Source organism: Carettochelys insculpta, chromosome 2 (assembly GCF_033958435.1).
Source record: "Carettochelys insculpta isolate YL-2023 chromosome 2, ASM3395843v1, whole genome shotgun sequence".
Lineage (NCBI taxonomy): Eukaryota > Metazoa > Chordata > Testudines > Carettochelyidae > Carettochelys > Carettochelys insculpta.
Window position 1 is genome coordinate 127,890,835 of NC_134138.1, and position 12,806 is coordinate 127,903,640.

A 12,806-nucleotide genomic window follows, 5' to 3' on the forward strand; every position below is an offset into this window, starting at 1 on the left:
AACTATGGTACGCCCACATCTCGAGTACTGCGTGCAGATGTGGTCTCCTCACCTCAAAAAAGATATATTGGCATTAGAAAAGGTTCAGAAAAGGGCGACTAAGATGATTAGGGGCTTGGAAAGGGTCCCATATGGGGAGAGGCTAGAGAGACTGGGACTTTTCAGTTTGGAAAAGAGGCGATTGAGGGGCGATATGATAGAGGTATATAAAATCATGAATGGTGTGGAGAAAGTGAATATAGAAAAATTATTTACCTTTTCCCATAATACAAGAACTAGGGGACACCAAATGAAATTGATGGGTAGTGGGTTCAAAACTAATAAAAGGAAATTTTTCTTCACACAGCGCACAGTCAACCTGTGGAACTCCTTGCCCGAGGCGGCTGTGAAGGCCAGGACTCTATTAGGGTTTAAAAAAGAGCTTGATAAATTTTTGCAGGTCAGGTCCATAAATGGCTATTAGCCAGGGATAAAGTATGGTGCCCTAGCCTTCATAACAAGGGCAGGAGATGGATGGCAGGAGATAAATCACTTGTCTTCTGTTCTCCTTCTCTGGGGCGCCTGGCATTGGCCACCGTCGGCAGATGGGATGCTGGGCTTGATGGACCTTTGGTCTGACCCAGTATGGCCATTCTTATGTTCTTATGTTCTTATGTTCTTATGCAGGTACCTCTCTGAGACTTTCCACCAATGGGTCCTGTAAGTCTGGATTGCCTATGTTTGGCCTGAGAGCTTTTTATTTCCCTTACTTTTCTATAGCAGCTCTGGTAACACCCAGAATATAACAAGTCCCGCTCTTACTTTCTTAAACAGAAGCAAAACTTCTTGGGGTGTGTTGGCATTAATTTAGCTGGAATGTGTGAACAGAAAATAGAAGTTGTTGGGAGAGGCCTGTGGACATTAATGGTGCTGCAGGCAGGGAAACAAGAAATGAAAAAAAAAAAATGGGTGGGGGAAAAGATATTTTCTTACAGTCCAGTAAGTTTTCCAGATACTTATCTTAAAGCTGTGATTTGGTGCCAAAAAGTGTAAAAATGGCACTCTGCAGTGCTGTGTTTATGAGCAAACTCAGTGATTTCCATAAAAATACTCTGCTTACAGATAATATAGTCTTATTTCCAGCTCTTCAGTTTTGTCTCAGATTTGAGAATCTAGCTTGTTTTTTCTCCTTTCAGATCACCACCAGTAAGAGATGTTCTACAGTACAAGTTTATATTATTATCTGTGACATGCATCATGGTTTTGTGTAGTTATTTCCTAAGCGCCAGTCAGTTGCAACTCTAATGAGTAAAATAATCCAGCTCACTCTCTCAGCTGTGTTGGCTCTGCAGAATTGAGAGAATAAAAATGTTGTAATAACTAAAGTTAATGGACATTTTGAATATATACAGACATATGTTGGCACTATATAAATATTTAAACACTGTTCATGCAGGTCTGAAGTGTATCTCTATCATCACTTTGGTCTTCTATTCCTGAAGATACTTTCATAAATGTGTCTTTATTCTATAACTTTTGGTGGAGGACTAGCATGTAAATTATACAAAGGGTAAAAATAATACCCAAGGGAAATTTGTGGAGCAAATGGTAGGATTCTCTGGGCAAACATTGCTTGTGGTAAACGAACTGTGATGAAAATACTGTGACATTGACCTCTGTACCTTGGCTTCCTGCCATTTGCCAAAAGAGTGAATGTCTCTCAGTGTATAAACCAGAAACAGGCTTAGTGACAAAAAGAGCACAGTGAATAGTCCTTTAACTCTTTCATGCTGTGTGAGAACAAGTGTGTGGTAGTGACGTAACACTAATAAAATATTTTCATAAGATTCATCACCAACAGAATATCTTTGTAGAAGTTATTGGGACCTTGGGAATTAATGAATTTCAATCAAAATACATAAACGTTCTTGCAGCCCTAGTTCTGTGGAGATTTATGAGAATCTTAACTTTTAAACCATTATAAAAGGAATGTTTGTCTGTTCTGTCTACAGTATATGTGGACAGAGTATGTACAAAGCCTTAATAATATTGTTGGATGTTCAAGGCTAACTGTTGTTGGAGACCTGAGGTTTAGAAGTTTAGCCTAAAGTATCCTGGAATAAATTCTGGAATGGCAAGAAAATAAAGCATATAAACACAGGCCAGCTATTGAAAACGCAGTGGCATAGTGCTGAGGGCTGGGTGCATGCTAAAAATGTGTATTTAACAGACAAGTGAGTCAACACTTGTGTCTTTAATGGAGATTTTCATACATCCAAGTCAGCCTGGCCAACACCTCTTGCACAGGTGAACAGCTACATTTTTTTGACATTCTCCTCTGCAAAGAAGCCTGCCTCAGAAGTACACACTACTTCACTTCCAAGCTCTAGCTTAGCAGGCACAGAGGGTTTGTTTTTTTTTAATAATTTGTCTTTAGTGAAATTCTTTTTTAACCTTTAATTTATTGGCTTCCCTTATTCTCCAAGGCTATGCTTAGACTGCAGCTGCTCCTTCAGGATACAGCAGTATTCCAAAATAGTAACTCTGTGGCTTTTCCCCACACTCAAAATCGTGCTGCTATTTCGAGAATGGCATTCTGGTTCTAATACCCCTTTTTGTGAGAGAGGTAACAGAACTTTCAGAAGGGGCCCATATTTCGAGATAATTTACTGAATTTGCATTGTGCAAATTGCACAAATTATTTCAGAACACGGAAGCAGTCTAAACGTAGCCCAAGTGAGTAAAGAAGGGATACTGAATCTTACAGCTTATATGCTTTGGGTGTTTTTCCTGAGTGACCAGCCATCAGAATAGCACCACCCTCGTGGCTTCCTTTGCTTATACAACATGTCACAGTGGCACTCCTCCATGGTGCCAGCTTCCCATCTCTACATTAGAGCTTTTTACCCCTGCAGCTACATCCATAGCTGGCCAAAGAGTGCTGCAAGCAGAATATGCTCCACATGGCCAAGACCTTAGATGTCTGTCTGACCCAGAAGTCAGACACTCAGGCTACAGCTACACTACCAGATAAATTTGAATTTAAGGCACTTAGCTCGATTGTACCAAGTGACCATCTTCACTGTAAATAGCATTAGCTTGATTTAGGGAGCACCAATATCGATATCAGAACCTCACTGAAATCGTCCGGGTGTAGCGTCAAGTTCGAATCTAAAAGTTCGAATGAAGGCCAGTGTGGAAGTGTCATGTCTTTGTATCGAATTCATTAGCCTCCAGAGGCTGAACGCTGCTGCTGCACTGGGCTCCCGGCTCCCCACCACTCATGAGAGCTGGGAAACTGACTGACGCTGCTGTACCTAGCTCCCTGCTGCGCCTGGCTCCCAGCTCCCGCAAGCCAGGCGCAGCAGCGCTGGTCAGTTTCCCAGCTCCCCCAGGCTGCAGGGACGCAGCAACCAGGCCACAGGGTGCGCACTGATGGCAGCAGGGGTGCAGCAGGGCCCAGAGGGAGGGTGCGGAATGCGGGGCTGAGGGAACTGTGGGATAGGTTCCCACGGTGCACTGCTGCAGCAGTCGACGTTTGGCCATTCAGTGTGTCAGCACTAACTCCTTTGTGGGGATACCCAGAATCAAATTTATAAAACCCAGCATTATAAAATTGAATTTAATAAAATCAGGTATTTCTGGTAGCACAGACGTAGCCTCAATCTCTTCCACCTCTTCATTTGAGAAAAGGAAGAGCTGCGGTTCAGGTTTCAGCCTTGGGACATTGCCATCCAGGCTGTCCAAAGATCTTTTCCAAGTCCTTTAATAAAATGTAGGAGGAGGAGGACCTGGTGTCCTAACATAAGGCACAAACGGAAGAAGAATTAAGCTTTTAGAGGGGGGGGAAACAAACTTTGCCTTGTATATAAATCCATGACCGCATGTACAAATCATTTTAAAAATTCAGTGGATGGTTTTAGATATCAGCTTAGAGACACGGCAAATCTTATCTCAAAGCAGACCAGAAAATGAGCGATCAGTTAACAGTTTAAAAAAGGAGCTGTAATGGCTGAACTGCTAACCAAGCTATAAAGACACATTTTTTTTTTTGCTTATTTAACTAGCCTTAAAAACATTTACTGTAGATTTATCTGCTATTTAACAAACCATTCTCCCTTTCCCTTCCTCCAGCCGCAAGCGATACAAACACAAATGTTAATATTTAAAGCTCCCCAGGCTGCTACTTCAAAACCAAACATCTCTTACAAAGCTGAATTGAACCATCTGGTAGAAGTCACTGACATAACAGGAAGTGCAAGTGGTGCCTCTTGAAAACCTGATTCAGCAAAGTGCAGGGAAAGCTGAAAATTGGGGGGAGGGGTGTCTGTCTCTTGCTCGCTCGCTAACACTCGCTCTCTCTGTCTCTCTCTTTACTGAGGCAGCCTCCAAAAATGAAATTGCACCATGGATCAGCTGGGAATTCATCAGCATTTCTTTCTTTCATGGCCAGATGAAACTTCCATTTCCCAAAAATAACGTAAGACAGAAAACAGTTTCTTTACTCCGTCTTAGGACTTCAAAATTCTCCTGTTGTGCAGGGTGACAAAGTGGGTGAAATACTACCTTTTATTGGACCAACTTTGTTGGACTGCCTATTGCACAGAATGGCTGTCAACGTACAATATTGAATTCCTGTAGAAAGGTGGCTCCCTTATTCCAGAACAGATACGTTTGTTGCAAAACTTTTTTTAAAAAGATTGTTAGATATTTAATGTCATGGAGATTATCACAGTGTAAAGAGGTTAAATGTCCTGGCAGGGTTTATAATATAGCAATAATTACTACTCTGCAGATTTCCAAATAACCCACATGTTGTGTGGTCTGCCTGATACAAATTACTTTTGCTGGGGCTTATACTACTTTTTTCTTTCTGCAAAATAATATGGGTTTTCCTAAATTGTGTAAACAGCTTTTTTTCATATTTCTCTATACCATATCTACTCGCTGTTCAGCAGTGTCGTTCATGAGCTATTGTTGACTTAATTGTGTATGCTAAGGGAGTGGAATGTTTGCTGGCAAGAAAAGCCTCTGGTCCTTTAAGAAGGACACATCAGTCTTCCTTTCAGTGACAGTCAGTCTAAAAGCTAGTACTTTACAAGTTTCCAACCAGATTATTCATCAAGAGGAGATTGTTCATTTCTCAGTAGGGCAGCATATAGGCAAATTTGTATTTGTGACAATATAGGGAGTGAATAGAAAAATATAACTTAACTAAAAGCTTTTTTTTAAGTAAGCTAATACAAGTTTAAAATACTGAACTTTGACCTTGATATTGTTCTCTAGATTCCTTCTGCACTGAGACACTGTCAAGAGCAGTGCAGTCAAATATACAGTAATCCCTCAAAATGCATGATTTTGAGTTGCGCATAACTCACATTAATGCAAGTTAAGTGCAACTCAAAATCCTGCTCCCCCTGCTGCTGGCTCAACAAACCCCCACCGCACTCCAGCCCCGTGCAGCTCCGGGTTCAAACTCCCCACGGCTCCGGCTCACACCTCCCCCACCCTGTGCATGGTTTCAGCTCTCCCCTATCCCACACAGCTCCAGCTCATCCCCACCCCGAGCTTGGCTCTGGCTCAATCCCCCAGAGGGCCATGCAGCCCCAGCTCAACTCCACCACCACACCGCCTCCGCTGCAGCTCTAACCACCCCAGACTTAATCCCCCCAACCACCTCTCGCGTCCCCAAGCCACAGCCAGGCATAACCCTCCCTATCTGCCCCCCCCAACCCTAAAACTGATCTTTTAACAGGTACTCCAGGTGCTCCTGCTGCTTCCCTGGCTGCAGAACGTGTGTTCTGCCAAGGAAAACACTGCCCCACGATCTATGCAAAATTCAAGTTACGCAAGGGTGTGTGGGAACACAACCGTCGCGTAAGTCGAGGGACTACTGTGCTTGGTAACTCCTTTTAAAAAGAAACTTGGCCTCTGCTGCTTTCTTTAGCATAAACTTCCTCTTCCCCTACCCCTCATCTGTTACATGGAGAACTGTATGTCTGTTTTACCCTCTAACCCATGGGTGGCTGTGATTCACTAAGAGGTGAATATAGCGTTTATGAAGCAAGGCTAAAGGTAGTTTATAAAGAAGACAATAGGCAGAAAAATATAACTTTTACCATAACACCCAAGAGCCCTATTTGTGGACTATGAAACCACTGTGCTAGATACTCTACAAACACTGAACAAAAAGATAGACCCTGCCCCAAAAGAGTTCTCAGTCTAAGAATGAGACCACTACATATGGATGCAGACATAATGGGAAATATAAGAATCCAATAGGACTATTGACAGAGGTCTCCATACTGCAGCAGCCTAACCATTGTCATTTTTGCATAAAGCATGGCAAAGCAGGGGTTTGCAGGAGAATAATGGTAGCATTGCAGATCTCTCTGGGGTGGGGGGGCTCCTCCCAAACCTCAGGGGCAGCAGGGAGAAAAAAAAATTGCTTATTCTTCTTTGAACACTTTTTTTCATGTCAATTTCAGTCAGCTGTGTTTTCCCTTAGCAGTTTCTGGCCACTCAGCTATGGAGCTCCTTGGAGAGGTACCTTCATGGAGCTGGATATAGGCTGTTTTTGACCTGGCTTCTCCTCAGTTCCTTCTTACCACCAGTGATGATCCTTGGAACTGCGGTCACTTGCTTAGCAAGTGCTTCCCTTGGCATTCTTTCTCGCTTGTATTCATAATTTGGGTTTTAGTTAGCAGTTAGGTTGTGTATGTAGCCGATAAGGGTTAGGGAGCAGGTTTTTCCCCCCCCCAGTCCCTTTCCTTTCCCTTGGGTTCCAGGGCCATGGGTTTTAAACATTCAACAAGTGTATGCCAACAGGCAACCCCCATGACATGGGTGTGAATTGTCTGGGGGACGCATGCCAAACAGAGAAATGCAGAATCTGCAGAGCTTTCAATCCGAGGACTAAGGAGTGAGTCTTCCATCTTAAGCAACTCCTTCATGGCCCCCACTTGCTGCAGACTGGCAGAATCTGGCACAGAGAACCTCTGTAAACAGCATCCAGCCCTGGGGCACAACACAGCACTGAAGAAGGACTCTGACATAAGACACCTTTGGCACTGCTGCTCCCCAGCATAACAAACCTGTGGAGATAGCCCAGCCATGCTCCGTTTCACCAGTGCCACACAAGCAGCACTGGAAGGTGGACAGGGGTCATTCACCAGTGTTGATGATAGCTGAGCCAGCAGGTGCAACAGCAGTGCATAACTGTGAGGAGCATTTGGTGCCCAGAGAGCAGGAGTCAGTGCTGCTGATTTTGGTTCCCTTGAAGGGACCATTGAGTCCAGCTCTCAGCAACTGCTTGGACAGACAGTGCCACAGGGAGGATTAGGAGCTTCCCTCCACCCAGGACACATTTGAAGCTACCGGGAATTAAAGTGCTGTAATGGCTCCTCAGCCTCTAGCAGTTAGAGATGACCCTTTACCACCACTGTGACTGGTGCCATCTAGAGGCAAGCCAAGCATGATGCGGTGGTCACCCTCCCCTGCCGGACAACATTTACCACACCATCACTCCCATTGCATCACCAAGGCCCCACTCACAGGCACTAGATTCTGTGCTCAGTCTCCCAGACACAGTGTCTGTCCCTGGCAGCGAGGGTGGAGGAGCATTGGTCTTCACGCCAGCAGAGCAGTACCAGTCTCCGCTGTCAAATTAATACCGATCCCCAACACTTGGGTCTTGGCACCACTGTGATCATCACAGTTGAGATGGGTCTCATCTGAATCTGATGGGGGTCCCCTCTACTCCCATCGCAGCTGGCACAGATCAGACAGATGCAGAAGTGAGGCATTGGTGGCATGATGTTCCCAGTGGCAGCCACCTCCACAGTGAGTTTTTTGGATGCCCCGGGCTCAACTCCAAAGTCAGAGTTCCTTTTCTAGGGGATCATGGTCAGTGGTCTCCAAGACTCGTGCACCCTAGAGGCCTAAATATCCACCTACACCATGGGGATCTGCGATAGTGCTGGCCCAAGGCCCACCAGCTGTCCAGATAACTGCCACCCCAAGAGCACAGAGGCCTTCGGCGTTGATCAAAAGACCAGAGAGTGGAATGTCAAGAAGACCCCCTGCTGACTCTGACCTGCTCATCTTCATCCCTGGACAAGGCAGTGGCAGGGACTTTGATCTTGGGAACTGCCCGCCAGTAGACCATGGGACACACCAAGGTTTACTGCATAATATTGCCCGCAACGTGGGGTTGCAGGCAGAGGAGGTTGCCAAACCTCAAGATCCTGTGGTTAGCATTCTACCACCAGAGAGTCCCTCCAAGGTAGCTCTGCCCTGATGAAAACAATTCAGAGCAACATTAAGATTCTGGCAGACTGCTGCATAAATCTCACCTACTACTGAAGTCATGGAACATTAGTACTTTGTTCTTTCTAAGGGCATGAGTATCTGTTTTCTCATCCATAGCCATGTCTCCTTGTAGTGGCCACAGGGCAATGGGTGCCAACTCCTAAATCTTAGAAGTCGAAAAAGTTAGACCTCTTTGGTTGAAAAGCCTACTTAGCTTGGCACCTGCAGCTGAGGATAGCTAACCAGCAAGCTATCCTCAATGGATATAATTTCAACTCGTGGGCCTCCATGTTGAAGTTTAAAGATATAATCCCAACAGACCACAAGAGAAGAGTCTGTGGCTATTATTCATCCTATTGTGTTATTGAAGGCAGGGGCATGGATATCGTTTCAGGCCTCTCTAGATGCTGCAGAATCTGCTGCCTGTACCTTTTCCTCTGGGACAGCTGTGAGAAGAGGCTCACGGATAGAGACAGCCAGGTTGCCCGCTGAAGTGCAACAAACCCGGAAAGAGCTGCCATTTGACAAAACAGGATTATTTTCAGAGCAAGCAGATGCCCAGCTGCACAAGCTAAAGGACTCCTGGGCAACTATGAAATCACTGTGTATGAACAGCACATTAAACCAATGTGAACTTTTTACGATGCAACCACAGAGCAATGCTCCCATCCTCCTCAGCCCAAGCAGGACTTTTATAGGCAGAGGGATAGAAAAGTCAGGCGCATGCCTTCCCATCCCCCATCCAGGCAGGACCAGTGCCCAAGCAAACCATCCTCAAACTCAAAGCAGGTCTTTTGAAGGTGCTCCCAAGGATGATGCATCAGCTACAACACTGGATCCTTCCCCTTGTGTCATGAACCATCTGTCCTTCTACCTTGCTTGGCTTGAAATCAAATGATAACACAGTTCTTCACGTTAGAATGCCTGTTCTGCTCCTCTCAGCCTCCTCCTGGCCACCTCCCTTCCCCATCCCTCTTCTGGCACCCTTCTCATGAGCAGGTCCTTGCCTAGGATGAGCAGGCACTCCTCACCATCGGAGCATTGGAAGAGGCTCCTCGGGTCAAGGGATTCTATTTCTGCAATTTCTGAACCCCCAGAACCAAAGGGGATCTCAGGCACATTCTGGACCTGTGAGGACTCAACAAGTTCATGGTAAAGTTTTAGTTGCGCGTGGTCCCCCCTGAGTACGGTTATCCCCTCTCTGGAGACTGGTATGCTGCCCGCGACATGGATGATGTATGCTTTCACATAGCTATTTGGCCTGCACATTGACGATTCCTACATATGTTGAATCAAAAGCATGATCAGTTCATGGTTCTCCCCTTTGGCCGATCAATAGCCCTCCAGGTGTTCACCAAATGCATGTTGGTTGTCACAGCCTACTTCCAAAAGAGGCAGATGCAGCTGTAACGCTGCCTCGAAGACTGGCTGCTCAGCAGGTGCACCAAGGAAACAGGTGGAGTCTCAAGTTTGGTTAGTCAGATCCACTTTCAAGAGACTGGGTCTCCTCCTCAACGTAAGCAGGTCAACTTTGTCACCGACCCAAAGAATAGAGTTCATCAGGGCAGTGTTGGACTCAGCACAGGCAAGAGCATTTTTTCCAGAGACCTGATTCAAAGCCATGACAAACATTACTGAAGGCCTCAGGCAGAACCTGATCGTTACAGATAATGGATGCCTATGGTTCCCAGGCCATGTGGCAGGATGCATGTACGTGATCCAGCATGCCAGATTCAGTTACTTCCAGGCCTGGCTCACTTTGACCCTATCACCTGGGGTGCAATAGCCTGGACTCAGTGATCACAGTGCCCAAACGTTCTCTAGTCCCGGGTGCTTTCCACCTGATAGCATCTGGATGCTCCATTTTTGCTACCCCATGACTGGCCAGTTCCTCAAGGGACTGGAATGTCTACCTCCTCAGGTTAGACAGCCTGTTCCTACATGGGACCTTAACTTGGTCATTCCCAAAGCCCCCATTCAAACTGCTAGTGACTTACTCCCTTATTTACTTGTCATGGATGGTAGATTTTTATGGTCCCCATTACCTCAGCACAGAGTGTGTCTGGGTTAAACCCTAAGCTCTGATCCACTTTACATAGTCTTCCACAAGGATAATACACAACTCTGGTCTCACTCAGCCTTTCTTCCTAAGGTTGTGTCACATTTCCATATTAGCCAATACCGGTTTCTGTCTATTTCCCATCCTAAGTCTCATGCTAGCATCCCTCTGGATGTTCAGCAAGCACTAGCTTTCTACATGAAGTGCTGGTCAGAAAGTTGACCCCAGTTCATGGTGGAGTCAGACAGGATGAAAGGACTTCTCCCCGATCTCAAAGAATGTCTTTCTGAATCAACTGCTGCATCCACAAGGACATGGGCCTCATAGGCACTGTTCCTGGCCCAGGTTCCAGTACAGGAGATCTGCAGGGCAGAAATTTGGCCCTTTGGTGCACACATTCACCTCTCTTGCCATTACCCAGCACACCAGAGATGATGCCAGCACTCGGCTGAGCATTCAGCCAGTCAGCATTTCCATAACTCTGACCCCCACCACTGGGGCAGAGCTTTGGAGTCACCTAATTGGACATGAACAAGCACTTGAAGAAAAATCGGTTACCCAATTGCACGTAACTGTTGTTCTTCAACATGTGTTGTTCACGTCCATTTCACTACCCACCCTCCTTCCCCGCTGTCAGAGTAGCCAGAAAGGAGGAAGTGAGGAGGCGCTGAGTCAGCAAGAACCTGGATCCAGTGCCATGAAGGTGCTACTTCAGAGGGCTCCAGAGCTGATCTGACAGGTGCTGCCATGGGCCAACTTTCAGATGATTGTGCACCAAGCACATAGACACTTGATTGGAATGGATATGAACAACAAATCCCAGAACCAGAGTTACAAGTAAGAGGGTGCGATGGGTTGAATGACAGGGGTCCCACATTGTCACCCAGTATGTGGGTTATTGCCACTGAGCCTGTCAACTTGCCCTCTGTCATGCTTCACCTCCCTGCTCTGCTTGGCCGGAAGCAGTGGTCTGCCCGAGCCAAGACACAGAGTCGGGGTAACAGACGCTGAACTAGCTCAGCTGTGGGAGTGATCACTCATAAGGCTATTGCCAACACCCAAAGAGGACCAGAACCCCAACTAAATCTGTCTGTATACATTTTATACAAAGAAAGTTTGTGAGTTTGCACTGTTTATGAATTAATGAGATGTGCCAAGTAGTAGCTCTCCCCCTTACACTCCCCCACGAACAATTATTTATATTGGGCTTGGTAATAAAAAAGTGGATGTATTAAGTATAAAAAGTAGGATTTACATGATCGGAAGTGAAAGGAGTCAGATCAAAGTAAATTTTCTAATCTGAAATAAACAAAACAATCCAGCTAATTCTAATAAGCTAAGAAACACATTACATAAAAATCTTACCCTAACAGTTGTTCTACAGGTTGAACGTCTCTAATCTGGCACTCTCTCATCCATTAACATTCATAATCTGGCATGATTTTAGGTTGCTAGATATCCACTTATCATGGGTGTGACCAACTTTTCCGGGATCTCAAAAAATTTGTTTACTGCCACCCGTCCCGGCTCTCAATGTTCTGTGCTGTTATTTTTAGTTCTAATTTACCCCAAAATTTCTTTTAAAAGCCAACTAAGCAGTGGAAGTGTTGCTAATGCTGCTAGACAATACTGTCCTCCCATGGTCTGACAAACGCTCTCGTCTGGCAGTGGTCAGATTCCGAGGGTGCCAGATTAAAGAGGTTCAACCTGTAATTGTCTCTTTCACAAGTTAGGCAGCGTCCGAGTTTGGGCTCAGTCCTTCCCCCATTCAGTCTTAGATGTTTTCAGAAGGCATCTTGGGTGGTAAGGGGGGATCTCCTGGCATCTGTCCACACCCTCTATTGTTTGATTCCCCCCTTTATATCACTCTTGCCCAAAGCAGGAATTATTTATACTCAGGTCAACTTTTTCTCCCCTTGAGTGGAAAAGTACCAGATCCAAAATAGGTTACAGCTTCATGTGCCTTGGTCATACGTCATGGCATGACCAACCACAATCCAGGCTTACAGGAAAAACAAAACCATTCCCAGTTCGCTGACTTTATTTCCCAGCCATTAAATTCATAAAGTATCACTAATGGCTTTTACTAGAATACCTGGACTAATAAAACAGGTTCCCACTTAATATTTCTAACTTCACATACAAGAAAGATGCCTGGACACAAATAAGATATACCGTAAACCCTCGAGTTTTAGTGCTGCCACCTGGTTCCCAGGTCCCCTGGGCTTGCAAGAGCCAGGAAACCGACCAGTCCAGCAGGGCTGATCACTTTCCTAGCTCCCAGAGTGGCAGAGAGCCAGGAACCAGAGGGCAGCCTGGTTCCTGTCTGCCTGCCACTTGTGGGACCTGGGAAACTGACCAACTGGTGGCAGCCTAGCTCCCAGCTCCCCTCCCCTTGCAGGGAGGAGAAACTGAGCAAGGCAGCAAGCTTGGTCAGTTTCATGGCTCCAGCTAGTGG

At 45.7% G+C, this 12,806-nt stretch overlaps 1 protein-coding gene across 5 annotated transcripts in view; it reads left to right on the forward strand.

Moving 5' to 3' along the window:
• LYRM4 (LYR motif containing 4) overlaps window positions 1-12,806 on the forward strand; it is a 151,366-nt gene that overhangs the window by 135,717 nt on the left and 2,843 nt on the right. For 2 of the 5 annotated variants that reach the window (XM_074987728.1, XM_074987727.1), the window contains one exon: window positions 4,365-4,459. The exons of 1 other annotated variant lie outside the window; for it this stretch is intronic. In XM_074987728.1, the coding sequence (XP_074843829.1) occupies window positions 4,365-4,377 (13 nt within the window). In that variant the 3' untranslated portion in view covers window positions 4,378-4,459. Of the gene's footprint in view, window positions 1-666; window positions 700-4,360; window positions 4,460-12,806 lie in introns of all 5 variants that reach the window. 2 more of the 5 variants (XM_074987724.1, XM_074987723.1) reach the window with 2 other exon arrangements.